Source organism: Epinephelus moara, chromosome 6 (assembly GCF_006386435.1).
Source record: "Epinephelus moara isolate mb chromosome 6, YSFRI_EMoa_1.0, whole genome shotgun sequence".
Taxonomy (NCBI): domain Eukaryota; kingdom Metazoa; phylum Chordata; class Actinopteri; order Perciformes; family Serranidae; genus Epinephelus; species Epinephelus moara.
Window position 1 is genome coordinate 36,757,963 of NC_065511.1, and position 27,662 is coordinate 36,785,624.

The following is a 27,662-nucleotide window of genomic DNA, read 5'->3' on the forward strand; positions in this document are numbered from 1 at the left end:
GCAGATGTTTTGTTGTTGTGGTTACATTTAACGCAGCTATGTTGCCCTTGTGTTGTCTCAGAACAAGTGTCGATAACACGCCGTGGTGTGTTTACATGGCTTGTACCTTTATCTGTCAATCGCTAGGGGACCCTGCTTTGTGCGATGCCTCGGATCAGGCTGTGTGGTGTGTCTGTGAGCACAGTTGGGCAGCAGTCGTCGCCACTGTGCGTCGCTGAAGATGTTGCAGCAGCAGCCTCTGACGGGCAACGGGCCCTCCAACGGCCGGGGACTCGGCATGAGTGGCCACCCCGGGATGCGTGCGCTGAACTCGGTTCACCAACCCTCGCAGCATCGGTCCGACGGAGGGGACTCGGGCCTCGAGGGCGCTGAAAACGGACATGAAACCCGCAGAGATATCGGCGACATACTGCAACAAATAATGACCATTACCGACCAAAGTTTGGACGAGGCACAAGCAAAGTTGGTGATAACTTTGATTTATTATATTTTTAACCTTATTGTCGCTGCAGCTGTTTTTTTTTGTTTTGCCGCTTTGTTGACTCGCAGTGACAAAGTTTGCTGAACTTCCAGCTATTGTTTAGATTATTTACCCAGTAGTTAACTAATTAGCGCAAACAAAGTTGCTTTTGTTGTCACCTGTTCGGGTTCATATGCTGTTATGGTAGCCAATGCTAATTGTCTCTTTGTTGTCATTTACAAACACATACGTCTTTTAGCAGCGGTGGTCTCAAACGTAGCCATTGTTAGCATGCTAGGCTAACTAGCTAGCGATACAATAGGTAGCTAACAGGTAGCACTAATATAAACGTTTAAACTGTATTTTCTGCTCACATTAACACCTAAGTATGTCGTAAATAAATGAAAATACGACCGAACTTACTGGCTAACGTAACGTTAACGTCAACAGTGAGCAGTTGCCACCTTAGCACTTAGCTAGCCAGAAGCTAACGGTTGCTAAATTAGCCACGGTAAAGGTAGTTGTTCAGTCCCTTTTTAATGTGTGTTTATGTTTTGGTTCATTTGCATATCGTCACTCTACCTGAGCTTAGCCTGTTATGCTAACGTTAGCTACAAGTCACGCTCTTCTCTCTATGCACAGGAAACATGCACTCAACTGTCATCGAATGAAACCTGCATTATTCAGCGTCCTGTGCGAGATCAAGGAAAAAACCGGTAACGTTATTTATCAGTGTTTTGGTGTTGTCTCTGTCTGCTGTCATGCATTGAATTTGAAATCCGCCTTGCTGAGTTCTGATGTGCAGTTGGCTTATTGGAGAGTTATTAAAGTGTGTTGACAGGGAAGCCAATACAATTATAAACAAGTACACACACACACACACACACACACACACACACACACACACACACACACACACAGGAGGAATCTGACTCCAGCTGTCAGTAGCTCAGTATGTGCAGATAAATGTGATAAGATAGCCATTATGTAAATGCTTTTGTTATAAGAATAGTCTCAAATGACAACAGCTGGACAAACAGATGCACAATGCCCACAGGGCAGCACAATACATGTCACAGGTTGCTGATTGTCTTTATAACTGTATGGTACAGGAGCTAAGTGTAGTTCAACTCCTTGCAATAGCTGGTTTTACAAGAAAATAAGAGGGTAATGAAGAAGAAGATATAGTTGTTGTCATATACACACAGACCTGAAGTACTCACACATGCACAAACAGGACCTAAACATGCATTAAATGGAGAGATGTCAGAGCGAGGGGGCCTTGGGCAGGCTGTTGGGGCTTTGGTGCCGTACTCAGGGGCACCCTAGGCAAACTGGCATTTCTCCAGCTGCCAGTCCACACTCCATGCTTGGTCCGCACAAGGACTTGAGCTGGCAACCCTATACTTCCAAGACAAGTCCTTATTTACCGAGCTACTGCCACCCCCACCATTAATGCTGCTTGATATTTTTATTTATGCTGTAAACGTTCATTTTATTTTAGCCTTCCTGTACAAAGAAAGTCATTTTTCATTTGCAGAAATGCTAAGAAATCCTGCAAAGACTTTATTGAAAGTTCTGGTGACATTCTCTGCACTCAGCCCCTTCAAAGAAGATTTTCTGATGTGAGTGATAGATAAACATTACACAGAGTGATTGCAAACTGTGAGTATATGAGAATGATGCTCAAAACAAGATGATGGGATGAAGAGTGCATCAGTGTTTCTACTGACTAACCCTGCAAACTTGCAGGACAAAGTTAAACCAAAGTCAACTTTGACCCACCAGTTACACCAAAACAGGAAATGTGTGCATGAATTCAACAACTAAACAGGCTTCAACTGAAGTGAACAAGAGATGGAGGGAATATTCATAGGTCAGAAGTGTAATGTGACTGTGCCTTGACACATTTACAGTCTTCTGTTAACATATCACTCACAAAACTAACAGACATTTGTCTCATTGACAGGCCTGTCAATGAGGAACGCCCAGGAGGATGAGCCTCAGGATCCCCAGCTGGTGCGACTGGACAACATGCTGCTGGCGGAGGGCGTAGCGGGCCCGGAGAAGGGCGGCGGGGCTGCAGCTGCGGTGTCTGCTGCCACCAGCTCAGGAGGGATGTCACCTGACAGCTCGCTCGAGCACTCCGACTACAAAAGCAAGTTGAGCCAGATTCGCAGTATCTACCACACTGAGCTGGAGAAGTATGAGCAGGTACCGTGTCGCAACAGGAGATGAGCGCTGACATTGCCCGTACACGCTTGCTTGCACTAAAGCTGCTCGCCAGAAGCGTAATCCAATGGCATGTTAGGTCTAGAGTTCAGCCACATAACTTTGCTTTTCCGGAGAATACAATTCTGTCATTATGTTTCTGATAAAAACATGCCAGGTATAAGTGTCATATCTCTGTATGAGAAGAGGCATTGTAAGATGAGAGTAACACACATACAACCTACACCAAAGCCTGATTGTGTGCTGTTATTCAAAACATTTAAATCTGTTGTGAAATCCACAATTGTAATTACACCCATCAGCAACATACAATACATTCTTCTTGCAACATGAATTAAAATCTTCTTCTAATTGTTTAAGTGGTCCATTGGGCATGCTGCATATGTATGCGTGAGGCAACCACTCTACAGTGAAGCTGTGTAGAGCTAAGCTGCTTTATGGAGCTTTTCACTTACCAGCAGGACATGTCCTTATGCTAAGACCTTTTGTAATTATTCTTATACATGCCTACTGACAAGAACAGTAATACTAAGCTGAGACATATTTACTTCTCTACAAAAACTTTAAAAAAAAAAAAAAAGAAGCCATATCACAAAAATTTAGAAGAGGTTTCAATAGATCACATCTAACCAACATGAAATAATACACCTAGCTTCATTTCTTTGCGCATTTCTGTCTTTCACTGTCCGTCGTGTAATGCACCCCCCACCCAGGCATGCACTGAGTTCACCACCCACGTGATGAACCTGCTGAGGGAGCAGTCGCGTACACGGCCCGTGACTCCGCGGGAGATTGAGCGAATGGTGGGCATTATCCACCGCAAGTTCAGCACGATCCAGACCCAGCTGAAGCAGAGCACTTGTGAGGCAGTCATGATCCTGAGGTCCCGCTTCCTCGATGCCAGGTACGCACGTGTGATTATTGTTTTTAAGGGAATACTGCACTGATAATCTACTGAAGCACTTAAGCACTGAACCCTGTAGGCTTGCACTGTGGCTCTGAGAAGGCTGCACCATGCCTTTTTTAGGTGAACAGTAGCTGCAGTCAGCAACAACAACAACAGCTATTATTGTTTAAAATTATGAATAAGAGTCACTGCAAAATAATACAATACTAATAAAACAGACGAATGTATCAAAATGTTTATTTTTTTAAACACAACACATTTCCCAATTTGACAATGTTTTTGTTTTAACCAGAAGTTAAGAGTGAAAAATAATTGCTCTGGGCTAATAGCAGTAATATGCCCCTGTATAGAATTAATTTCATGTCAATTTGCACCTTTTTATGCACATTTCCAGGAAAAATTGATAAACTTTTGATAGCACGTTCTACCGACAGTAGGGCTGGGTATTTGAAAACAGAATTGTCTAGGTCCTATCCGCTTTTGAAAAGCTTTGTCGAAAACTATGTCAGATTTCGGTGCTTAACATCTGAGTCAGCGTGTGTGTCACGCCCCTTCTTTCTTTTCATGTTGGTTTTCATGATGACAGGTAAGAGCAGCCACGCAGCACGTGTGAGCAGCGCTGCTCAGGCTCGCTCAGTTTCACCTCAGAGAGATTCGGCCTGTCTCCTTTTTTTCTGTGTGTCGCGCGTGATTATAATAATCGTCAATCAAATTCTGTTTTTGCAGCCAATCTTTGCCGCTGTTATATTATCCAGCCAACATAATTTGACCGACAAATCACCACGAAAGCTTTGATACATGCCATCTGTTCTTCTATTGCATAGAAGTGAAGTAAACAAGACCTACCTGAAGCAATGTCAGAAACGTTTCAACATGTGATCTAAAATATGGCTCTACTTTGTTGAAATAGCTGCTCACAGAGTGAAATTCAACCAAGATGGCTGATTTACTAATTTGGCTGTGAGGCTTTAATTCAACCAAAGTGTTCACAAAACGATCGCTATGGTTTTAGTATTGGATTTAAGGTATACCCAGCCCTAACCAATAACAGGTTCTGTTAACATAGCAGCCATTTAGACCTGTATATGTGAGTGTATAGAAAGGGTGTGGGACCATTGACCACACCTTAGGCCATGACTGATGATCGTGTGGAAATGTAATAACAAAGAAAAGATGGAAAAAAATCACAGCAGGTTTTTCACCATATTTTCCCGTGTTTGTGTCTCCTCAGGCGCAAAAGGCGCAACTTCAGCAAACAGGCCACAGAGGTCCTGAATGAGTATTTCTACTCCCACCTGTCCAACCCTTACCCCAGCGAAGAAGCCAAAGAGGAACTCGCCAAACAGTGTGGAATCACTGTCTCTCAGGTAAACCACTGACTGTAGTTTCACAATAACATCTAAGAATGACACTGTGTTTCTTAAGCTGTGTAATGGAGTTTTAGCCATAGTGGGCATATAAAGTAGCAGGATTTCTGTTCTCAATCTTAAAGACACGTAATTCATCAATAACAGCTTGCTTAAGTATTTATATGTGTTCGATCTAGAGTGTACACTGAGGCTGGCATTGTTGTTTTCCTGACAGGTCTCCAACTGGTTTGGCAACAAGAGAATCCGCTACAAGAAAAACATTGGCAAGTTCCAAGAGGAGGCCAATCTTTATGCCATGAAGACAGCCTTAGGGGGCAGACAGGGCGACGATTCCCCGCACACTCCCAACTCCACAGGTAACAAAAGACAAGGATAGCTACAGTGTGAAACTGCTCACCTCGAGGCACTTCCCCCCTTCTCTGCCTGTTTACCAGTTTGTCCCTGTCCACAACTTGTCAATTATATGGCTGAACCTGAACACAATGTGTAACCCGAGGCTAAGGAAACTAAAATGTTGGAACAAAGACGATTTTGCAATCAGGACAGTAACACCAGCTTTGGTGTGTGTCTGAACTGGTCTGCAGCACAATTATCCTCACAATTAACTCACCCTTAGTAACTTGTAATTATCTTTCCTTCTGTAACTTGCCTGCTGTGTTGCTGCGAGCCTCACCTTTCTTGCCACAGCTTAGTTTGCTATTGATTTGGATTAGCTGGGCAGCTCGTGTGTGAATCATAAAGTGAAAGCTGAAGCAGTAAGTCACTGTGGGCAGGTTGCTAATTGAGGCTTTAATATAGAGAATTTTTTCTCATATTTTTGCAAGTTGTGGGTCTTTGTTCCCTTTTGAAAGACATCCTGACTCTTAACATTTAACGGCAATGTAAGAACAAGTAATATCTATATGTAAAACAGGGTTATTATTATTATTATTAGTGCATACTGAGGTTGCTCTCTTGTCTTGTCTTTCTTTAGGGTCTGGGTCCTTCTCTCTGTCCGGATCAGCTGACCTGTTCCTCGGGGTTCCACCTGTGAACGGCGAGCACTCTGCTTACCAAATGGGAGTGCAGGTACTTCACATCACTCATGAAGCAGTTACAAACATTTGAATAATAATGCTGGTGACTTTGTGGATTTTTCTGTCAACAAATCACATGAACAAGTGATACATCTTATTCCTCTGTGTCACAGAGCTCCATTATTGTCCTAAAACTGTTAAGAATACATCCCTGGATGACATGTTCCTTCATAATGATGAACACACGCCACAGAGATGAAAACGCTGTTGGTTTTGATCTGTTCATGAGATTTGTTGACAATAAGAAAAATATAGAGTAACTCCAGCCTTTAAGGGACATTGATTGTTTATGATATCTAGGATTTCAGTTGTTCTTTATCAGCAGCTTTCATGGTAGATAATTTACATTAGCACCAACTAGGGCTGCAGCTGACTTTTATTTTCATTGTCAATTAATCATTTGGTCTATAAAATACAAAACAAAATGTGAAAATGTCTGTCACTTAGTTTTCTGGAGCTGAAGGTGACATTATCAGATGTCTTGTTTTGTCTGACCGGCAGTCAAAAATCCCCAAATACTTAGTTTGCTGTTATATAGAGTGGTGCAGGAATGAGTCCTAAAACAAGAGTTAGCATGTTTGAACTTCTGGTTCCCTCGTCTTGAAGTCAGTGGGTTTTTTGGATGAGATTTGGGTGCCTGAAATAAGATCTGTGTTTAACACGAGTGTAAGATATTTTCACATTTTGTTGCACAACATAAAATATGACAGTAAATACCCCACTTGTTAATTTTGTAGTTTTGATGTGTCTTAGAAAAGGTGGCTGCCAACATATTGGCCAATTAGCTCGATTATTATTCCAAGCGTACGAACATTCTTGTGAGCCACGATAGATCATTCTGTTAGTTTTCCAACAAGACACTCTGACATATCGTCCACCCCAGAAACCACCGATGAAAGTGCAAAGGGGGAGGCTAATGCATGTAGCCATGCTACAACTGCTGACTTAGCAGCTAGGCAGCGAACATGAGCGTAAGAGATTTTCAGGTTTTGTTGTACAACATACAAAACGTCAGTAAATACCCCACTCATTAATTTTGTAGCTTTTATGTGTCATAGAAAAGGTGGCTGCTCATGAGCTGTTGAATGAGAATACAGAGCGTCATCACACTGAACGTGGCTTTGCAGCCTTGTGGTGGTGGTGATGACGTTGAAGTAACGCGACAGTGGTGTCGTTTGTTTATAGCCTTACTTCTGGCAATTTTTTTACTCTTCAAAAATCATGAACGTGTCCATTAGTGAAGAGTATAATACTGAAAATAATGTGTAAGAATTGTAAACTTATTTTCTGCAATAATCCAATGAAACAAATCCCATTGACTTTTTGTCAAGGGAATCATGATAGGCTAACTTAATGGACGTTCACATAAAAAACATCATCCCAGCAACTCTATAAGAGAAGGAAAAGCATCAGATCCACACGTTTGAGAAGCTGGAACCATCAAATAATACATTTATTTAATATTAATAATACATTTTATTTAAAAAGGCGCCTTTCAAAACACCCAAGGTCACCGTAAAGAGCATAAAATAACATACAGAGCAAAATACATGAGTTGGCAAACATGTTGCTGTGATAATGTATGGAGGTAGGGAGGTCCAGAGCCTGGGGCAGTGCAGCTGAAAGCCCTGGCACCCATCATGCTGAGGCGTGAGGTGGGAATAGTCAGGAGACCAGCAGAGGCAGGGAGCAATCACACAGAGATGAAACGCTAGAAATGCGACGCCAGTAAAACCATTGTTTTCCTATGATACTGCGCATCTGACTGGCGTTCAAGTGTCTTTTTAGACGCGCGTTTTTCCGGCATCTTTTTAGACGGGCATGTTTGTAGACGCGTCTTTTTAGACGCGCGTAGACGCTGAAAAGTTAAAATATTTTCAACTTTTTGAGCGTCAGACGCCAGTAGCTAGCGCGCATTGAATAAGCGCTTCCAGCGTTTCAAGCTTCCACGTCTCTAGCGTCTCATTTCTGTGTGATCGCCCCCGAAGAGTGATGGGAGTGGGGAGGTGTACTACTCAGAGAGATAGGTCGGGGCTGGGTTGTGGAGGTGTTGAAGGTGAGCAGAAGGATTTTGTGGTCAATTCGGTACTGAACAGAGAGCCAGTGTAGTTGGATGAGGATGGGGGTGATGTGGGCGGATGATTTGGTGCGGGTGATGATCCGGGCAGCTGAGTTTTGAATGAATGTGCGGCACTTTTGCTTGAAACTTGGAGAGAGTTGAAACCTGCTTGTCACAGTCAACATGATCATCTCATGTTAGAAGATGTTTTTTTGTAAAATTGCTTTGTGCAAGTCTGTCATCAAACACTGAACAGGTGGCTGGTAAGCAGCTGACTACAGCACCCAGCTCTCAGGTCTTGGATGTCAGTGTTTTCCAATAAGCTCCTAAAAGCACCAACAAAGAGAAGTTGCTGTCAGCTGCACTGCTTTGAAATGTAACATAACTTTAACAAAACCAGTGTTTATCGTGATGGATTATCTATCTCAGATTAGTTTCAAGCCTTCTTGAATGTATTTCCTGTGACAGCAGCTACTCAGGAAACATCTTGAGATTGTTTAGAGTAGTTTGCAGTACTGTTAAGTGTGCGCCTTTGTTGGTCAATCTAATAAAAACAACTGATGTGCTGAAAAATGACACGATGACAGAAGTACAAAGCAGACTTAAGTCACGTGTTGTCCTCTAACTATTTGTTTCTTTGTTTTTCTTTCGATTCCTCAGGCTAACGGGAACTGGCAGGGTCGAAACTCGCCCCCGTCCGGCGCCTCGCCCCACACCGACCACTCGGAAAACTCTGACTGAGCCCACTGGCACAGAACGACAGCGACGGAAAGATTGACGACGGAAAAGACAGAAAGAATGATATCACACTTCCCACTTGGCTGCAGTTGTTTTTGTACGTTGTTTGTTTGGTTTGGTTATTTTAAAATGTACATTTTTTTTCTTTTCTAACTGCTCAGCGTGGGTCATTATTATGTTTGTATGATCAGCTGAGTGCACGGATGGAAGAGTGAAAATGTGTGTGTGTGTCGTGTGCATGCAGGTGTGGTTTTATTATCATGGTTGTAGGGTTTGTTTTCCACTACTTTTGACATGTTACTGAGGTGTGTGTTTGTGGTTGGGAAGGGGCGGCTGGGGACAGCATTATCATTGTTTTAGCACACTATATCATTATTATTAATATTATTGCTGTTTTATTATTAGCGCTATAACTATTTTCAATTTCACAGTTCAGAAAGAGAGAATGCATTTAGTGAATGAGAGGACAATAGAGAAAAATCCAAAGATTTTGTGTGTTTGTTTCTCTGTTTTGTTTGTTTTGTTGTTGTTTTTTCTACTGGGCTTATGTGTCCCTGTAAAGTGAATGAGGCGTGTGTGAGTCCATATCAGTGGTTTGAATGAGTATATCAACAGTGCTGTCTTTTTTCTGTACAGTGAAACACCTGTATTCTCTCTACCTCTTTTACAATAAAGACTCTCTGTATTCACAACCAGATGGTGATCGATCCAGGTTTGTGCTGAGTGAAGAGGTCAAAAGGCTTGAAGTATAAAACGGGCCAGTATTAAAGGGCTAGTTCACTCAAATTACAAAAGATACCAAACATTACCTCACAAATGTATTCAGCCACGCAAATAGTTTGTTTTATTTGCCCAGTTTTTGACATGTTTGTGTCTCTTTTCCATCAATGCAACAGAAGTAAAAGGAATTTGATTTATTGCCTGGGTCTTCAACAAGGGATTCGCGACCCCTGTGTGGTCCTCAGTGCCTGCAGGGGTGCCGTCAAATTGTTTGTTAATTTACAGTACACAACAGTAACGATAGGCTGACTGTTAACCATGACTCATTGTATTATCCAGTGTATTGGTGCAAGGTTGAACTATCAACTGGGGAAAGCAGGAAACTGCACAAAAAATTAAAGGGACAGCTCACCCCCAAATCAAAAATACATAGTTCCTCTTACCTGTGCGGCTACCAATAAGTCTAGATTGTTTTGATGTGAGTTGCTGAGCGTTGGCGATTTCAGCTGCGCTAACAAGACAGCTCTGTCAAGGAGGATGCCATTCATCTTTACATCTCGTGCTGTCACAAGCGGAGGCCGCTGAGTAGCTTCTTTCTGCGCAGTGATACAACTGGTGGGTGATGTTTGGTAGAAAGAAAATACACATGAACCTGCTCACAACAAGGTATGTAGATTATCTTGAGTAACCAGGTTATAATTTCTGGAAAGAGACATTGCTGTTAATTGCTTCAAGATGATTTTGTATGTATGTATGTTTTTCAGGACTTTGAGCACCACAAGCTGAGTGCCATGTAGTTCCATTATACTGGAGAGGAGGCAGACGTCTCTACGGCTGATATCTCCAACACAACAGAATAATCTAGACTGATAAATAGCACTGCAGGTAAGAGGAAGAATATGTATTTTTGATTTTGGGGTGAACTGTCCCTTTAAGGTTTGAGTTGTATGTTTATTTAAAATGTGTTGGAGAATTTGCACCACTTTTAGCAGAATATCAACCAAGGCAGACTCTGCATAATAACCTTGTCTTGCTCTGTCTGATGCAGCTGTTCTGTGTCAAAATCAAGTATCGCATTAAATTCAACATGTAGTTTATATTGTGCTGACATGGTGTGTATTCCCAAATGTATCAACTTTTTATTACATAAGTTTATTTGACGAGGTCAGTGATAACAGAAAAAAAGAACTGAATGAGCCACAGTATGTCTAAAAGGTACATTTTCATGTGTTGTCCCTGGACAGGTGTTCATCCTAAAGATAGGATAAAACGACTTCAGATACAATTCATATACACAACATACTAAATATGCACAGAGCCCCAGACATCACAAAGCAGTCAGCTACAGTTCAAATATAATAATCAAGAAAAAAAGTTGTTTTCATGTGGAGCTGGAGACTTTTAATAGTACCAAGGTTTCTACAGAAAATAGACCACCTCCTTCTCCAAACTGAAGATGAGATGGGGTGTTGTGGTGTGGCGTGTGGACCTAAACACAGTGGGATTCATGAGCCTCAGCTATAATGCAATCAAGGCTATTAATTAATCTACATCTGTAAAGGAGCCCTGAGGGCCCTCCGACCCAAACCACTTGTTCAAAAAGCTGCCACGTGTGTGTCGCCACTGTCTCTCTGCTTTCCCACGGTCGCCTGGCAACATCAAAGGGTTTCCACGAGCAAATGTCGAACAACTGTGGCGCTAAACGGCGCGCCAGCACGAGACAGCTGCCCAAATGGCACGCGTGGTCTATTGTGACACGGAGGTGTGAATAGAGAATGGTAACCACTGCTGCACCTTCACCCTGCGGACTGACTAACAAATGCAAAGGCGTCAAAAGTGTGAATGGCAAAGTGTCAGCACTCACCGTAAGTGAGCGCGCAGTTTATAGAAGGGAGGAAGAAAGGAAGAAAGGATATTTAGTAGAAACATAACCACTCAAAAGTGATGTTGGTGAACCACATCTCAACAATGATTTTGACAAAAGAATACACAAGGGTATCATTTCTCAGTTTCGTACCAGAAACGCCATCATGGACAGAAGATGTCACAGGTTGTGGAGCATTAGTAAACCAGCTGCACAGATGGATAGAAGTGCAAACTCATCCAGTGACTCGCACCTCACGGCGCACACGCTCTCAGAGGCGCAGCTGCACTGACTTTACTGCATCCAAGTGGTTTCATTGTCCAGCCCTGAAACATTTTAGGCGACTGATCTCACAGGATAACTCTAAACAAATCCATCTGGAATACATTAGGGGATATAAATACAATGAAAGTGCAAAAACATCCCAATATACCCGCACTACAGTGTGGTGAAAAACTAAAATTATTCATTTTAATGTTGTGAATTCGTCCTCCATGTACAGTTCTTGTAAAGGTTTGTAAATTATTTTTTCACCTCTTGGTGTGCTTGTTTTTGTAATGCAAAAAACAATGCTCACATTCTTATGAATCACTGGCGTGTGGGGAGACAGTAAGGCAAGGTTGCCAATTACAAGGTACTTGCTTTTTCATGTTAAACAACACTGATTTCATTCCAAATAAAACAAATCTTGACTTAAGTTTTTTAGATTTTAAGGAATCATCTCAAATTCTGTATGTTCCGTGGTTTTACGCATGGGTTTACGCACGGTTTTACGCGTAATATGTAAGGTTTTATGCCATCTTGTCTTTTTATTTGTCTTTTTTACTTGTATTTTAAGTACAAGCTCGTTTGTTGTATGATGGTTAGATAAAGACCTTAGATCATTAAATTGTCAGAGTTTAAAGTAGCGTGAATTAAAAAAATAAAAATAAATCAGCAGCCGAGAAGAGGGGTTGGGGGTTGCTGGGGGAGTTGGGGTTGTAAAGTTTGTTCGGGTGATGGGAGGAGTCTGAGGGACTGGCTGGGAGAAAGTAAAAGAAGCAGCCTGGGACAAAAACTTCATTACCTGATCAGTTGCAGACTGTGACGGAACATCGCTCATCTTTTACAACTGGATACGGACAGACCGCACTGGACCACTGGCTACAATGAGAGTGTTACAGGAAACAGAGGATGCAACAAACAATAGAAAGGTAAAAAAAAAAATCTTAATATATGTTTACAAATTGTTTTTATGTAGACTATAGACAACGACTGTTACTTTGATACTTAAATAAAATAAATAAAGCGGTTGAAACACTGACCTATAAGCTGGGAAGAAAACGTTTTAATCATTTCTAATTTAATTAAATTGAGTCAACCGCTACTTTTTATTTGGTTTATCCCCACAATGTTTTTTTTTCTTCTTCTAGTTAATAAAATCTCAGGTGGAGAAACGCCGCAGGGAGAGGATGAACCGCAGCCTGGAGCGTCTGAGGACCATGCTGCAGGAACCTGAGCCACCGGTAAGCTAAATAAATGAATAAACTAAAATCCTGTAAACTAAAATTATAAATACAAATGTTTTAAATTCTTCCACCATTTACTGTCCATGTTGCCCAGATTTCTGAATTGGCTATGCTTTCCCACTTTTTGTGCTAAAAGCAAATTCACAGTTTTCCACGTTAAGCCACGTTAGCTGATTTAATTGAAAAAAAAAAATCAGTCTTAAATTTCTTTAATTCTTAGTTAACATCTCAAACACTTTGTTTTCTGTAATTTTACGCATGGCTGTTTACACACGCGTAATATGTAAGCGTTTATTCCCTTGTTTCTTTTGTTTTTTCTTATTTAAGCCAGCATACTCCATTAACTCATACTGGTGTTTCCATGCAGGGCGGGACTCAGCACAGGGTGGAGAAAGCTGAGATACTCGAGCACACAGTCCTCTTCCTGCAGAACACCGCCAAAGGAGACAAGACAAGAGCTGGAGGTGGTGTCATTGGTGGTGGGGGTGGTGGTGGACGAGGAGGCAAGAAACACTCTTTCCAGGACGGCTTCTCCACCTGCCTGCAGAAAGCTACTCAGTTCCTGGGACCCGAGGGGAAAGGCCTGTGGCTCGGAGCAGCCCTGAATGCGTCTTTTGTTGCTCGCCTTTCCCGTCCAGACTCTGATTCTGCAGGCGCCCAAAGAAGAACTGAAGCCCGTTCCTGCAGCTCTCTGCCACGCACAAAGTCCATTCTTCGGATGCTGAAGCAAAGGTCCAAGCAAAGACTGCATACACGAGCGTTAAATGCGCATCCGTACCGGCTTCCAGCCCAGCAGGTGTCCCCCCAACAGGCTCAGAGACACAGTCAGGTTGAGGTCAGGGTGGAGAGCGGAGCAGGCAAACAGAGCCCGTCTCAGAGTTGCCCGATCAACCAGACTTTGTGGAGGCCATGGCCCTGATCACCAGACAGTGGCCTCCTGAAACTGAACTTTTTAAAGACTCTAACATTTGATTAATATTCGCTGATGCCAACTGTGCTGTTCCTGAATGAATATTTGCATTGCATTGTGAACAACGACCTCTGGTCCTCTGATAACTCCTAACAGTTTTGGTATTCACACTCAAAGTCTGTAAATAATGTAAAAAAAAAAGTCATTTGTGCATGTGCTGTATGTGTGATAGGGTTGACTCACGACTCGCAGTCAGTGGGGCAGCCATCTCTTCTGCCTGCAGGCGCAGGGACTCTCCCAGACTGGGACACACTGCTGCTGTGCTAAACAGCGAGTTCAGAGGTGAGTATAATGGAGCTGAAGAGTTTCTGTCCTCCTTCACATTCTGCTAAACTCCTCTGCTACATCTGCTGCCATGATTCAAGTCACTGAAGTGGATAATGATTGAGTGTCCATCCATCACATTTCCAGGTGTGGGACCTGAGGGTTCGAGGCTGGGAGAGCCCCATGCAGCCCCTCACAGTCACCTGAGTGCCATGATGTCTGCGGGCATTCATGACACCTGTGTGTGTGTGAACATCTTGTATTCCATATATCTTGTCTATTTTGCACACTAATTTATTCTGGATGTCTCCCTATGGCGAGAACTATTCTCTTTTTTATAATAAAAACTTTTCTTAAAACGTAAAAGCATGGTGTCACTTGATTATTTTGGATGCAGGCTGCAGGCCTTTTGTTTGTGCTGACGTTGACAGCTCTCTTTAGTTGGAGTCAGAGGTGTGAAGCATGGCCTCCTGCAGAGCTGCATCCTCCAGGTGTAAAGTCTGACCACGAGGAGAAAGAGTTTAGCAGCAGTTCTCACTTCAAAGACATCAAAGATAGCCCTGTTCACACATCATTCACTCAGTCTGATGACTCAATATCAAACCAGTAATAAAGGGGAAAAAGTTAATATAGCCCAGAGCAGCCTGTGAGACAGATTCACCTAAAATAAAATAAAATAAAAACAAATTAAATTATACAACTATAAAACAGATTCACTTGCAGCATACAGCTCTGGCACAGTGTGCTTCAATCTACATATTTTGATCTTGAAGAAGTCAAAAATGTTCTGCTCCTAAAAATGCAATTATTTGTTTTGTCATTTCGTATATAACTGCATTGATTATAGTATATTGGCGATGTTACTGCAGAGTCCCTTTCAAACTTAAGCTACAGCACTAAAATTCACAGCTTTTACAAGTGGATTAATTTGTCGAGGCTTTCCACAGCCTGCGTTTCTGTCAGGTACGACTACACGTCAAAAACAAACATTTAAAAAATGAAAATGATCTGAAACCCTCTCAGATCATGTCCACGTTTGTTTTCATAGTAGTTAGTATTCACTCTGTCACTGACATCGCCCCCAGCTGTTCACAGGCCATTTGTCTTCTGCGCGTGTCCGGTGTAAATTCACAGGAAACAAAACGTGTTTTAACACCTCCTGCAGCCCTTTGAAGATCAGTCACACTCAGAGGACAGTTGTCTCATTATTGCCGTCTGATTTCTGAGATGTTTCCTCTGAAAAGAAAAACAATATTTGTACTATTTGAAAACAATATAAAAACGCCACATCTTATCAGCTAGAAATCTCATGTATATTTAGTTAGTTACCAAGAATTAATGGAGCAGGAGTCCAGCAGTCATGTTAATGATGTTTTTGACTTAATCATTGGGCCATATGGTTAATTCCAGTTATTAAGAATCACACATTCGCCCTTATTTAAGGAATTTTGTCTCCTTGGTTAAGCTGAACATAAATGTTGACACAAATCCAAACTAGAGAGGAAATAGCATCAGCTCCTTCAGTAAAATAACGTCATGTTTAACAAAAAGTCAATACTTAAAATAAAATGTGACTGTTATTATTGCTTTTTATTATATTTTTTAACGTATTGATCACCAACAGCAGTTCCTACAGTTAAGCTGTTACATTTCTTTATATCACTCATGTGAGACAGCACAAGAGACATGTGAGACAGTTTTCTGTCTCTTCCTCGTGGGAAAAGCAGAGCTCAGCGCCCATTTGCACTTTTATTATCTGTTAGTATTAGTACATCATTAAAAGAAGTGTGTGGAGGACTGCGAGCTTTCAGGTTCCCACAGACACACTTCAGACACACTGGTCACTGAAATGCAAATTACGCACCGAGTTGCTCCGTCATGTTACTTCTCTAACACATATTTGTCAGCTGAGTTGATTCTGAGCACTGACTTGGTAAATGTGTCCTGACGATAAGTATTAGGCCTCCATCAGTCTACATGTACTCGTTGTAATGTGACAGTGTTGTGGTTTATTGTGAGCACAGATTACTGCTGTTATCCATCCACCAAGTTAACTGTGATACATTTATTTGGTACTCGGATGTCAAATAGTCTCTGACTAAATTATTAAGGCAACAGATTCTATTGGCGTGTGGCTCTATGGTCGTCTTATCACTGGATCATCGTTGTGATTTATTGCGAAGATATGTAAAGTTTGTCTGGGACATGTGTATCATGTCTTTCCAAATGAAGGCCTTGGCACGTGCCGAAAACGTTACAGCTGATAAATTAGCAGGTTACAAAAACACAGTCATCTTAACTCAGCTCAACGAGTATTTTACTTTTTATTTTCACTGGGCTGACGAGTTAGAGTGCAGAAATGTGTACATGTATGTATATATGAAGAACATGCAGTCTGTTACAGCTGTTACCGTGTTTTTAATTCATTCATTCTGTTGTTAAGCTTTACTCAGCTGGCGCGTTTAAATTAGGTGTGAAGTGGTCTCGTGCTGCTGAAGCTGCGCGTGTCTGTCTCTAAGAGTTTAGTGAGTTTCAGAGTTTATTGAATAAGAAAGAGACACGATTTGTTCCCGTAGTCGATGTGTGGAATACATCTAAGACAGGAGTCTACTTAAGTAAAGGATCTGACTTATTCCATCACTGCGAAACGACCTGCTTACATCAGCGATGCGCACCAAGATCAACTGTCATAATGTTGCAAGGAGAAAGATGGAAACGTCCACGTTCTCCTCCCAAATAACAATAAATATATATATAACCAAATGGCCTTCCGTCGACACAGAAACGTGCAGACAAATGTTGAATAAGTGTGACTGTGGGAGAGTGTCCCTCAGTTCTTTCTCATCATGGGAACGTGGAGCAGGAGGCTTCATTCTCACTTTATTACCTGTTAAAACTGATACTTCATTCACAAAGTGCGCTTGGAGGAGAGGTGGCTCTCAGGTTCCCACAAGCACGCAGGGCACTCAGAACAACCGTTGCAGGGTGTAACAAGAGTAAATAAAATACTAATTATCGTTTTTTAGTTCGAGTACTAACCACATTGTTTGGAGGAGCCGCGCGTAAAAGGATAGACTTTACGCGCGTCGCGGTTACAGTAACACTGGACAAAATATGATGTACTTCAAAACAGAAAGTAAAAGAATTTTCGGTAGATGCTTCGAGAGATGAAACAACAACTTAGATAAAAAAAAATCTACTGTGTTTGGGAGATGACAAATCGTCAGTAATTTTGGTAAATGTGGGAGTAGCTCCTTCAACTCTTTCTCATGGGAAAATTACGCAGGGAGCTGCAGTCACACTTTATTACCTGTTAGAATCGATACATCATAACAAAGCGTGTTTGGGGGGAGAAGTTGATTTCGGGTTCCCACGCGTTGCCTCTCAGAATGTCATGGTGAAATTTGCCACTATTTGGTTTTAAAGCAATTGATTCACATGTATTTGCAAAGCCGTGCGTAAAATTAGCTTTTACGCACGCCTGACACGTAGCTGACACATAGGTGCTGTCACCAGAAGATTCTGCAGGTCTTCTGTATATTAATAAACATGTTTTGACTAGAAGAACATATATTTAACCTTGGGTTGTAGTTTTTGACTTTGTTTTGTTTTTCATTCATACCCAAAGAGACGAACAATTTCAGATCGGCGAATAGAATAATGGATTTTACGCACGTTGTAACAGTTATCCTCGTTGCATATTTAATAGAATTTCTGGGAACCTCGATCATCAGTGAGACACTGAATCATCGCTCAGATATTTTTGAGGGGGTTACCTCTCCTTTTTTTCCTCTGACAGTGTTGCCCTGAGGACATGTCCCGTTTCTGCCTCCAACAAAGATGTAACAAGTCGCCCACGGTCATTTGTCTGAGCTTCACGCTGTTTTGGCGGATGTTTGTCGCTTTCCCTCACATATGTAAATATGTGTGACACGAGCTGGTGACACCTTTCACAGGCGCGTGCTGCGGACACTCTGGGCAGCGGCACGTGCCTGCAGATTAGTTAAGGGTCTTTTGGCGCGTCCTTCAGTCTGCATTCTTCTTGTCAAATGTGTTAAACATAGATTATTAAAAGAAGAAAGAAAATGTTGAAGTAGAGAATAAATGTATTTATGTTTTTATTTCTAACTTTATTTTAGTGTTTTAACAATAATAGTCTGACACTTTCCACTGATGTGTGCAATTTTTAACTTTGAAACTGGAGCAGTCTGTCAAACTGCAGGAATTAAGAGTCACAACAACAACAAAAAATATTTTGTACTCTAATTCTGAAAAGGCTGACAGACATTAATAACTTGGTAGAAATTAATTTACTAGTTTCAGCTTGGAGTCAAGAGTAGAGCAAAGCAAGGTCTGTGGTCAGAGGTGGTGGGTGGAGCCTAAAGTCGCGCCCACCTCTGGCTTAAAACCTCACTCTGGAGTCTCCATGGACACATTCAGCTTTGACTGACGGAGCTGCAGTGACCAGTTCTTGGAATACCACTATGAAATTGCTTCAGGATTCAGAGGACGCAAAGGCTGAAAGAAAGGTACTTGTGTCACTCATGCTTTCATGAAATATTTATTATTGTCATTATGTTGTCTGTATTTTAACCCATGAGATGCACATTACTCCGTATGTGGGTCAATATCGTTGATTTTGAAAATACTTTTACAGTGTCGTTCGATTAATGATTTCTTTCATATCTTTTGCGTCTAACAGCGTCTCAAACCTCAGGTGGAGAGACGTCGAAGAGAGAGAATGAACCGCAGCCTGGAGAGCCTGAAGACTCTTCTGCTACAGCGACAGGTAAAGACCTCATAGCTCAGTTTGTTCATCCTACAGAACTGTGGTCCTTTTAATAGGGACTGAGAAACTGTTAATTGACTCTTTGTTTCTGTTTTAGGAAGCGACTCAGCGCAGAGTAGAGAAAGCTGAGATACTGGAGCACACAGTCCTCTTCCTACAGACCACTGCCAAAAGAGATGAGACGGGAGATGGAGGTGGTGGAGGCCAGAAACACTCCTTCCAAGACGGCTTCTCCACCTGCCTGCAGAGAGCGTCTCAGTTCCTGGGACCNTTGTTTCTGTTTTAGGAAGCGACTCAGCGCAGAGTAGAGAAGGCTGAGATACTGGAACACACAGTCCTCTTCCTACAGACCACTGCCAAAAGAGACGAGACGGGAGATCACACAGTCCTCTTCCTACAGACCACTGCCAAAAGAGACGAGACGGGAGATGGAGGTGGTGGAGGCCAGAAACACTCCTTCCAAGACGGCTTCTCCACCTGCCTGCAGAGAGCGTCTCAGTTCCTGGGACCTGAGGGGAAAGGCCTGTGGCTCGGAGCAGCTCTGGATGCGTCTTTTGCTGCTCGCCTTTCCCGTCCAGACTCTGATTCTGCAGGTGTTCAACAAACAACTGAAGCTCGTCCTTCATCCAACTCTCTACTTCTCAGGAAGTCCTCAAGGCATATTCTTCGGTTGCTGATACTCAGGTCTCGGCTCAGACGATGCACGCCTGCTGTCCCTGCGGCCAGTTGTGTTCAGACCCGGCGAGATTCACACCGCCCACTCACAGCTCCACAACAGCCCCAAAAAGTGGCGCGTAGAGTGAGCACACAGGGCCCGTCTCAGAGCCAACCGGTCAACCAGACTTTGTCTGTTTGTTTGTGGAGGCCCTGGCCCTGATCACAAGGCAGTGACCGCAGAAACTGAACTTTAAAAGACTCGTAACATGCTGATAAATATTCAGACAAGAGCATGTGTTGTTCATCTGACTTTCTGCATGGACATTTTCAGTACAATGTATTGAACACGAGCCTCCTGCTTTCTGTAAAGTCTGATACGTGTGTAGATATTGTAAATTTATTATGATCACACCAAGTGCTGCTGCAGCCTGTACGGGCCAACTCGTTTTGATTGTGACATGTTATGTTCTTTGCACCTTAATTTATTTCAGTTGTCATTCGAAAATAAACAAAAATCACTAAACAATGCGCGTGTGTTCATTGATTGTTTGCTGACACGTGTCTTGACTTGACACTTGTGGATGAGAGGCGCCATGCGGTGACGTTTCACACAATGAAACAATAGAAATCCTCACTTCTTTACAAAGTTTAACATACATACAGGTGGCCAGAACATTCAGGAAAATTAAATACATACATTAAATGTAATTAGAATTTTATTAATAAATATAATAGACTGTCATCTTTATATTAGAAGTATGTGGACAAATAAGAATTATGGTTCAATTAAATAATTTCAGGTGGTTAAAAAGTGGAGGCCGTGCGTAAAAGTTGCTCTACTCGTGCGCAATGACATATCTTTCTGCTTTGACATCAACATTAAGAGACAAAATATTTTGTCCGTTTAAACAGAGATGGATTTGAGAATATGAATCGCTGTTTTGCCGAAGTCATTATTTATTGCATAAAGATTTAGGTATTTTGACGTGCGTAAAACCGTTTTTACGCTGCAAGCTGTCTGACAATTTAATCAGTTTAAAGTGTCTTTTATCCAAAGGAACAAGTCTCTCCGTCTGTAGCTCATTTGCATTTCAACCACTGGAGAATGCGCGTGGGAACGTGGGAAGTGTCTCCTCTGTGTCACCCCTCTCCAGTGATGTATCAGTTTTAACAGGTAGTAAAGCTGTAACGCAGCGCCATTTCCTCTTTTCCCACGAGAAAGAGTTTGAACCCTTTGACGTTTCTTTTTCTGATGACATTTGGTGTGGGAAACATATAGACGTAGTCTGGATTTCATTCTGTTCAGAAAAAATAGCCAAATTGGAAATGATTAATTTTTATTCAACACAAACAGGTGTGGAAGTAAACAGTCAAAAATAATGATGTCAGTCCTGTGGTGGTATTCTTATCGTTTCTGAAAGGCTTTGTTGTTAGAAACTTTGGGTTGTTAGAGTAAAACATTTGATTCAAAGGTGCTAAATGCGCAAAATTCGGACAACCGTCTGATTTACGCGTGCAGGTGTGATTCAGGCACGCGCCAGCTCTGCCTAACTCCAATGAATTCGTGTGAGTTACAGCTTAATATACACTCACTGGCCACTTTATAAGGTACACCTTGCTAGTACCAAGTTGGACCCTTTTTGCCTTCAGAGCTGCCTTTATGTTTTGTGGCATAGATTCAACAAGGTGCTGGAAACATTCCTCAGAGATTTTGGTCCATATTGACATGATGACATCACACAGTTGCTGCAGATTTGTCGGCTGCACATCCATGATGTGAGTCTCCCGTTCCACCACATCGCAAAGGTGCTCTATTGGAGTCTCCCGTTCCACCACATCGCAAAGGTGCTCTATTGGATTGAGATCTGGTGACTGTGGAGGCCATTGGAGTACAGTGAACTCATTGTCATGTTTGAGATGATGTGAGCTTTGTGACATGGTGCGTTATCCTGCTGGAAGTAGCCATCAGAAGATGGGTACACTGTGGTCATAAAGGGATGGACACGCTCAGCAACAATACTCAGGTAGGCTGTGGTGTTTAAACCATGCTCAGTTGGTACTAAGAAAATCTCCCCCACACCATTACACCACCAGCAGCAGCCTGAAGCGTTGATACAAGGCAGGATGGATCCATGCTTCCATCTGAATGTGGTTTTTCCAATCTTCTATTGTCCAGTTTTGGTGAGAAAACCCGTGTGAATTGTAGCCTCAGTTTCCTGTTGTTAGCTGACAGGAGTGGCACCTGGTGTGGTCTTCTGCTGCTGTAGCCCATCTGCTTCAAGGTTGGACAAGGTGTTGTTGCTTCAGAGATGGTCTTCTGCACACCTTGGTTGGAACCAGTGCTTATTTGACTTCCTGTTGCCTTTCTATCATCTTGAACCAGTCTGGCCATTCTCCTCTGACCTCTGGCATCAACAAGGCATTTTGGCTCACTGGATATTTTCTCTTTTTGGGACCATCCTCTGTAAACCCTAGAGATGGTTGTGTGTGAACATCCCAGTAAATACTCAGACCAGCCTGTTTTGCACCAACAACCATGCCACGTTCGAAGTCACTTAAACCACCTTTCTTCCCCATTCTGATGCTTGGTTTGAACTTCAGCAGGTCGTCTTCACCATATCTACATTACTAAATGCATCAAGTTGCTGCCACGTGATTGGCTGAGTAGCTGTTTGTGTTAAGGAGCAGTTGAACAGGTGTACCTAATAAAGTTTTCTAGGTTTTGTTTGCCTCTTGTCCTATATCTAAGACCAAATGTCCTATTTTAAGACTACAAGTCTTAAAACTCTCTACAGGCCAAAGAGAGACTTTAAAAAAAGCATAAAGCACATTTTCACAAATTCCTAACATATATAATATATGTATAATCATCGGGGTGCAATTTGAAAACAATGCTGAGACTTTTCTGAATTGAATTTCCCTTTAGCATGACAGGAAAACGTCACTCCTGTTTGTTTTAATAGACCGAATCTCAAATGTATCCAACTGTAACCAAGCAAACAGAATGTTTAGCGTCTATTTTGTTCACTTCACAAATTTAAATGTGGCACATTCTAGAATATGAAGCCGCATTGACACTCATCTGTCTCCAAATCACTGATTATCTTCAAACATACACAACCGAAAAATAATGGAGGACCACAGTAAGACATCTGGTACCTTCCAAAGTTTGCCAGCTGCTCCTCTTGAAGCGGATACAAACAGGCAATGCGCGGGGCCTTCCCTCAGGACTGTTGCTGCTGGACTGGGACTTCACCGCCACAGAGAGGGTGTAAAGGTCAGCGTCCATGAGCCTGTGTTTTATGGATCTCTGCTGAAGGATCACAAGTCACCAACACAAAGCGATTTCAACATCGAGAGACCTCCAAATTGCAGCCTGTCATATCTGGTTGCTGGGACCTCTTTTACCGTCTCGCCATGACTGCAATATTTTCAGCAGCAGAACTTGACCTGCATGTTCAGTGGCTCTGAGCGTTCGTAAAGACAGAAACGCCTGTGGCTTCTGTCCTGCCTGATGATGAGGCAAATGAAATTGAAAATAAAATCAAATAAATACATATTATTTGCATGAAAAGTCACTTTATTGCATGCATCAGCAGGATTCTGACATCTTTGTGCAACTGTGCGCCTTTCTGTCAAAGGAACAGTGTGTAAGATTTAGAGGGATTTAGGTGAGGATTTTCTGACGACATGGTATACTTTGACGTTTTTTCATGATTTTGGACGACATGGTATACTTTGACGTTTTTCCATGATTTTCTGACGACATGGTATACTTTGACGTTTTTTCATGATTTTGGACGACATGGTATACTTTGACGTTTTTCATGATTTTTGATGACATGGTATACTCTGACATTTTTCATGATTTTCTGACGACATGGTATATTTTGATGTTTTTCATGATTTTTGATGACATGGTATACTTTGACGTTTTTTCATGATTTTGGACGACATGGTATATTTTGACATTTTTCATGATTTTCTGACGACATGGTATACTTTGACGTTTTTTCATGATTTTGGACGACATGGTATACTTTGACGTTTTTCATGATTTTTGATGACATGGTATATTTTGATGTTTTTCATGATTTTGGACGACATGGTATACTTTGACATTTTTTCATGATTTTCTGACGACATGCTATACTTTGACGTTTTTTCATGATTTTGGACGACATGCTATACTTTGACGTTTTTTCATGATTTTCTGACGACATGGTATACTTTGATGTTTTTTCATGATTTTCTTACGACATGGTATACTTTGACGTTTTTTCATGATTTTGGACGACATGGTATACTTTGACGTTTTTCATTACATTATATTACATAGTTTTACATTATATTCCATTTCTGTCAATTTGTCCCCCTAAATCCTACACACTGGACTATTAATAATTTCTCTGATTACTTCCACAATAATCAGAATACAACCTGTTAGGTGTCAAGACAGTGAAAATTGTACAATATTTGGCAACGAGATTCACAAGCTGTTGCAGTTTCAGCTTGATTGTGATATTCATCACGTTTCATTTATCACTTTCATCTCAGACATGATGTTTTATTTGACTTTGTCACGTAACAGAAAATTTACAAGAAACAATATCCCCCTCCCTCGTAAAAAATAAAATTAAAAAATGTTTAAAAAATAAAAAATAATAATTTAGGCAAGGCTGAGTAAAAACTGGGGAGGTGATTTGGGAAGTGCTGCTGTGTATTTAAAATATAACAAATAAGTAATTTAACAAGCAAATCTGTCAGGTGACACCCAACAGCTGCATGTTGAATTATAACTAAGATCTTAAAATTACAGTAAATCCTGGTTGGAGTCCCTCCAGTTTTGGGCATCATTGTAAGTCCTCTGGTTTGCACTGGGCTTAACAGCAAAATACACCTAATGCCAAATTAAACATCAAGTGTCTCTCTGTCAGTCTAGCTTCACTGTAAGTCGTTATCGTCTCGTGTTCTTCGTTGCTACTCTTATGGGCTGAATGGAAAGGCAGCTGAAGTTTAGTTGTTTCTGTTCTTTACAAGGCTGTTTGTGTGGAGTCATGGGTGTTGTTTAACCTCTCACCTCTGGATTTCTGCTCTGGATTTGTTGAACTCACCGCTGCTTGTTCTGCTCTACTGGGAGTGTCACCATTTACAACTGGCGGGCGATCTGATTGGGTGGCAGCATCTGTGGGAGGTGAAACAACCACTCTTTCTATGGGCTCATTGGCTGTTCTGTCTGTCACAATAATATAATTGGGCTCTGGCTGATGGGCACTGGAGCGACGCTGCAATGCATGCTGGGTGCAGGAGAAGGAACGCTGTCGAGGGGCAGGCTGGGGCGACAGGAAGTGAGGTGTTGCGGCCCTGGGGACTTCCTGATGCCTATCGCGATCCTCGTCTTCTGAGGTCACTTCCTGTAAGGTGCTGATCGGCCGAGGGGAGCGGCCCATGATTCTCGGAGGGACCAGCGCTGTTGCTGATTGGTTGAGCTGTGGTCGCCAGTTCTGAGGGGAGGGGTACTGCACTCGGCTCATCGACCAATCACTGGCAAAAGAAGAAAGTCATAACACATATTAGACAGTAACATAAAGGTGTATCCCATAAAATACGAATCTACTGTGCTGGTGTTGTTTTAAATGAAAAAGGTTAAATACTTAAAGCTGGGGTAGGCAGTTTCATTTTGGTGTCACTGGGCAAAAATTTGTGTGCGTCTCACTTTTGGTCTGATAAACCAAAATTATTTTTCTTTTGATGGATTAATTGATTACCCATCATTTAGCTCTTACTGTAAATTTCTCACTCATGTGGTGGCACATCATCAGAAGGTAGATAAAGAGACGCACATTATTGCCTGTGTGTGCATTATTTCTGAAACCTTACTTTTGTGGAGGTGGGGTCATATCTCGATGCCCTACGATCCCAGAGAAGGAGGCACTTCTTCCAGGGAGGCCTTGTGATCCAACCCACGGCGAGTACATCAGAGCGCGCTCCTCCCACAGCATGTCATTGGTCGAGTCGACGGGAACTGGCCCTCTCTGGATTTGGTGAGCCAATAGGAGCTCCAGGACCTGGTGACGCATGCCCTCTCTGGCCACGTCTACCGGACGACGTCCTCTGCGATCGTGCAGCTCAAGGTTGGCACCATGAAGGAGGAGAAGTCTGGCCGTGTCATAGCAGCCATGGATGGCGGAGAGGAAGAGCGGCGTCTCGCCCTACCAGAGAAATAGTCATAAAAACATTCTTCTGTGATGTCTGGAGGTTATAAAAGAAACAGTCAGTCAGGACTCTGAGTCCTCCTTAAAAACCTCTGATAAAGAAACAGCCAGAACTCACCTTGTTGTCTTGCAGGTCGACAGCGGCACCATAGCGAATGAGGGTCCTTGTAAGGGAGAGGTGGTTTACTGAGCTTGCCCAGTGCAGGGCTGATCTCCCTGAGAGAGACAGTGTGAGTGGAGGGGAGGTAAAGGGGAAGAGGGGAGGGAGTAAGTCAGCCAATGAACAACCATTACACAACAGAGTCGAGCCCAAGATGGTGAAGAGAGGGGGAACAGAGGGGATGTGGTGATGACTTCAGCTGGAGTGAGAAAGAGACGACAGAGAGAGGACAGGAAAATAAGAGATGTAGACAGAGACACAGCGAAAGCAAGGAGAAAGATGAGCAACAAAGTTAATATGTCCATCAACCCGAGTGTGAGCACTAGAGCACATTAACTTTGCTCCGAGTCAGAGGAGGGCAGCAGGGGAGCTGGAGGAGGAACAGGAAGAGATGGAAGCCATGGACACATGAGCACAGGACGGGAGAGAGGGACACAAAGAGAGGATGTGAGAGAGACGGGGGTAAGTTACACCAGTTACTCAGCCCCTCAATGTACAGGTGTCAGGAAATAATGGCTTGTTTGAGACATGTCATTTTTCTCCATGGTGAGCTCTAACCCATTCATACATTGGATCCAAATATGGCGTGTGAGCAGGTAAGTTTAAGACACGTACATTTATTAACCAAGTGTTTGGACGTCTTTGGTGCAGACTGATATATTTCAACATCTATCTTGCATTTGAAAATTTTAAAAATTTATGTATATTCATGGTAACCAGAAGTTGAAGTGTACAAACTTTGGTGATACCTCGCACCACCAGTACGTTGACTTATTTTTTTGTTAGTGAAGGGCTCATTTGCAGAGTAAAGTATACTCTCAAAAAATATAAAATGCAAGTGTCCTTCAAAAAGGATCCGAGGCACACTGTAGGGTTTGTGTGAAAATTAAAATGTCTTCATTTTACATGGCAACATAGATTAAAATGACCAATGTGTTGAGACTCACAGGTCTTTGTCAGGGTCATTGTGTTGTATTACACCAATGAGTTTAGGATAACATGCCTGGTGTTTCTCAAAGTCAAGGATCCTTCTTGGTAGGACGAGGCCTTCCAAGGAAGGATCCTACAGAGGCAAGGCAAGAGTCCTTCCTAACATTTAGTGAATACACATTGGAACAGACTAACTAGTGTTTCCAAGTGTTCGTCATTGGGTTGCAGTCTGAGGGGGTTTCAGATTGCTGTGATAATTTTGGCACTCTCTGATGTTGTTGCACACTTTGAACAAATATAGCAGTATTTTCAGTCACATGACTTTTAGGGAGACTATGTATGAAACTTGTATGGCACTTAGGGCTCTATCACTGCTGTAAATGACATTTTTATGTTTAAAAAATCTCATTATTTGACAGTGGACACATTGGAAAGCGTAAATCATGAGGTTTCTGTCAGAATTTTTTTTTTTGCTTGTATGATAAAAACAGTAAGACTTGATACGTAGAAAAAACTAAACATTGACAATGATAATTAAGTCCTAAGTCAGTCCATAGGGACTTGGGTTGGGAACCGGAGGGTCGCCTGTTCGAGTCCCCATCCGGACCAAAATATGGAGCGTGGACTGGTGGCTGGAGAGGTGCCAGTTCACCTCCTGGGCACTGCCGAGGTGCCCTTGAGCAAGGCACCGAACCCCCCAACCGCTCGGGGCGCCTCACCAAGGGCAGCCCACTCTGTCTGAC

The 27,662-nt window shown here is 42.3% G+C and overlaps 4 protein-coding genes across 5 annotated transcripts in view; 3 read left to right on the top strand and 1 right to left on the bottom strand.

Moving 5' to 3' along the window:
- The first annotated feature begins 157 nt into the window (after positions 1-157).
- Positions 158-9,534, top strand: pbx2 (pre-B-cell leukemia homeobox 2). The gene is made up of 8 exons (XM_050045990.1): positions 158-462; positions 1,103-1,176; positions 2,430-2,674; positions 3,406-3,596; positions 4,831-4,966; positions 5,184-5,325; positions 5,943-6,037; positions 8,765-9,534. The coding sequence occupies exons 1-8, from the start codon at positions 221-223 to the stop codon at positions 8,843-8,845; spliced, it is 1,206 nt and encodes a 401-aa protein (XP_049901947.1). The 5' UTR covers positions 158-220; the 3' UTR covers positions 8,846-9,534.
- A 128-nt stretch (positions 9,535-9,662) lies between these two features.
- LOC126391314 (transcription factor HES-7.1-A-like) lies at positions 9,663-14,737 on the top strand. 2 transcript variants are annotated; one of them, XR_007570075.1, is made up of 4 exons: positions 9,663-12,619; positions 12,839-12,931; positions 13,302-14,186; positions 14,316-14,737. XR_007570075.1 is itself a non-coding variant. In XM_050045992.1 (4 exons), the coding sequence occupies exons 2-4, from the start codon at positions 12,575-12,577 to the stop codon at positions 13,851-13,853; spliced, it is 690 nt and encodes a 229-aa protein (XP_049901949.1). In that variant the 5' UTR covers positions 9,663-10,447; positions 12,501-12,574; the 3' UTR covers positions 13,854-14,735. The 2 variants fall into 2 exon arrangements, 1 of the variants encoding a protein (XP_049901949.1); XM_050045992.1 differs by having other exon boundaries at positions 9,663-10,447; positions 12,501-12,619; positions 13,302-14,735.
- Positions 14,738-18,441: 3,704 nt separating this feature from the next.
- Positions 18,442-20,128, top strand: LOC126391855 (transcription factor HES-5-like). The gene is made up of 4 exons (XM_050046818.1): positions 18,442-18,697; positions 18,871-18,957; positions 19,055-19,151; positions 19,392-20,128. The coding sequence occupies exons 1-4, from the start codon at positions 18,653-18,655 to the stop codon at positions 19,832-19,834; spliced, it is 672 nt and encodes a 223-aa protein (XP_049902775.1). The 5' UTR covers positions 18,442-18,652; the 3' UTR covers positions 19,835-20,128.
- A 3,070-nt stretch (positions 20,129-23,198) lies between these two features.
- notchl (notch receptor, like) overlaps positions 23,199-27,662 on the bottom strand; it is a 13,096-nt gene continuing 8,632 nt past the window's right edge. Inside the window, exons 9-11 of the mRNA XM_050047606.1 lie at positions 25,948-26,045; positions 25,495-25,826; positions 23,199-25,158 (exon numbers count right to left, since the gene is read on the bottom strand). Of these exons, the coding sequence (XP_049903563.1) occupies positions 24,648-25,158; positions 25,495-25,826; positions 25,948-26,045 (941 nt within the window). The 3' untranslated portion in view covers positions 23,199-24,647. The remainder of the gene's footprint in view (positions 25,159-25,494; positions 25,827-25,947; positions 26,046-27,662) is intronic.

Bases quoted from the DNA above. Each gene is read 5' to 3' on its own strand.
- pbx2 (XM_050045990.1), top strand. From the start codon at position 221: ATGTTGCAGCAGCAGCCTCTGACGGGCAACGGGCCCTCCAACGGCCGG. The intron at 1,177-2,429 runs GTAACGTTATTT...TCTCATTGACAG, and splicing joins CGAGATCAAGGAAAAAACCG to GCCTGTCAATGAGGAACGCC. The intron at 6,038-8,764 runs GTACTTCACATC...TCGATTCCTCAG, and splicing joins CTTACCAAATGGGAGTGCAG to GCTAACGGGAACTGGCAGGG.
- LOC126391855 (XM_050046818.1), top strand. From the start codon at position 18,653: ATGAAATTGCTTCAGGATTCAGAGGACGCAAAGGCTGAAAGAAAG. The intron at 18,958-19,054 runs GTAAAGACCTCA...TTTCTGTTTTAG, and splicing joins CTCTTCTGCTACAGCGACAG to GAAGCGACTCAGCGCAGAGT. The intron at 19,152-19,391 runs GTGGTGGAGGCC...CGGGAGATGGAG, and splicing joins AGATGAGACGGGAGATGGAG to GTGGTGGAGGCCAGAAACAC.
- LOC126391314 (XM_050045992.1), top strand. From the start codon at position 12,575: ATGAGAGTGTTACAGGAAACAGAGGATGCAACAAACAATAGAAAG. The intron at 12,620-12,838 runs GTAAAAAAAAAA...TTCTTCTTCTAG, and splicing joins ATGCAACAAACAATAGAAAG to TTAATAAAATCTCAGGTGGA. The intron at 12,932-13,301 runs GTAAGCTAAATA...GTTTCCATGCAG, and splicing joins TGCAGGAACCTGAGCCACCG to GGCGGGACTCAGCACAGGGT.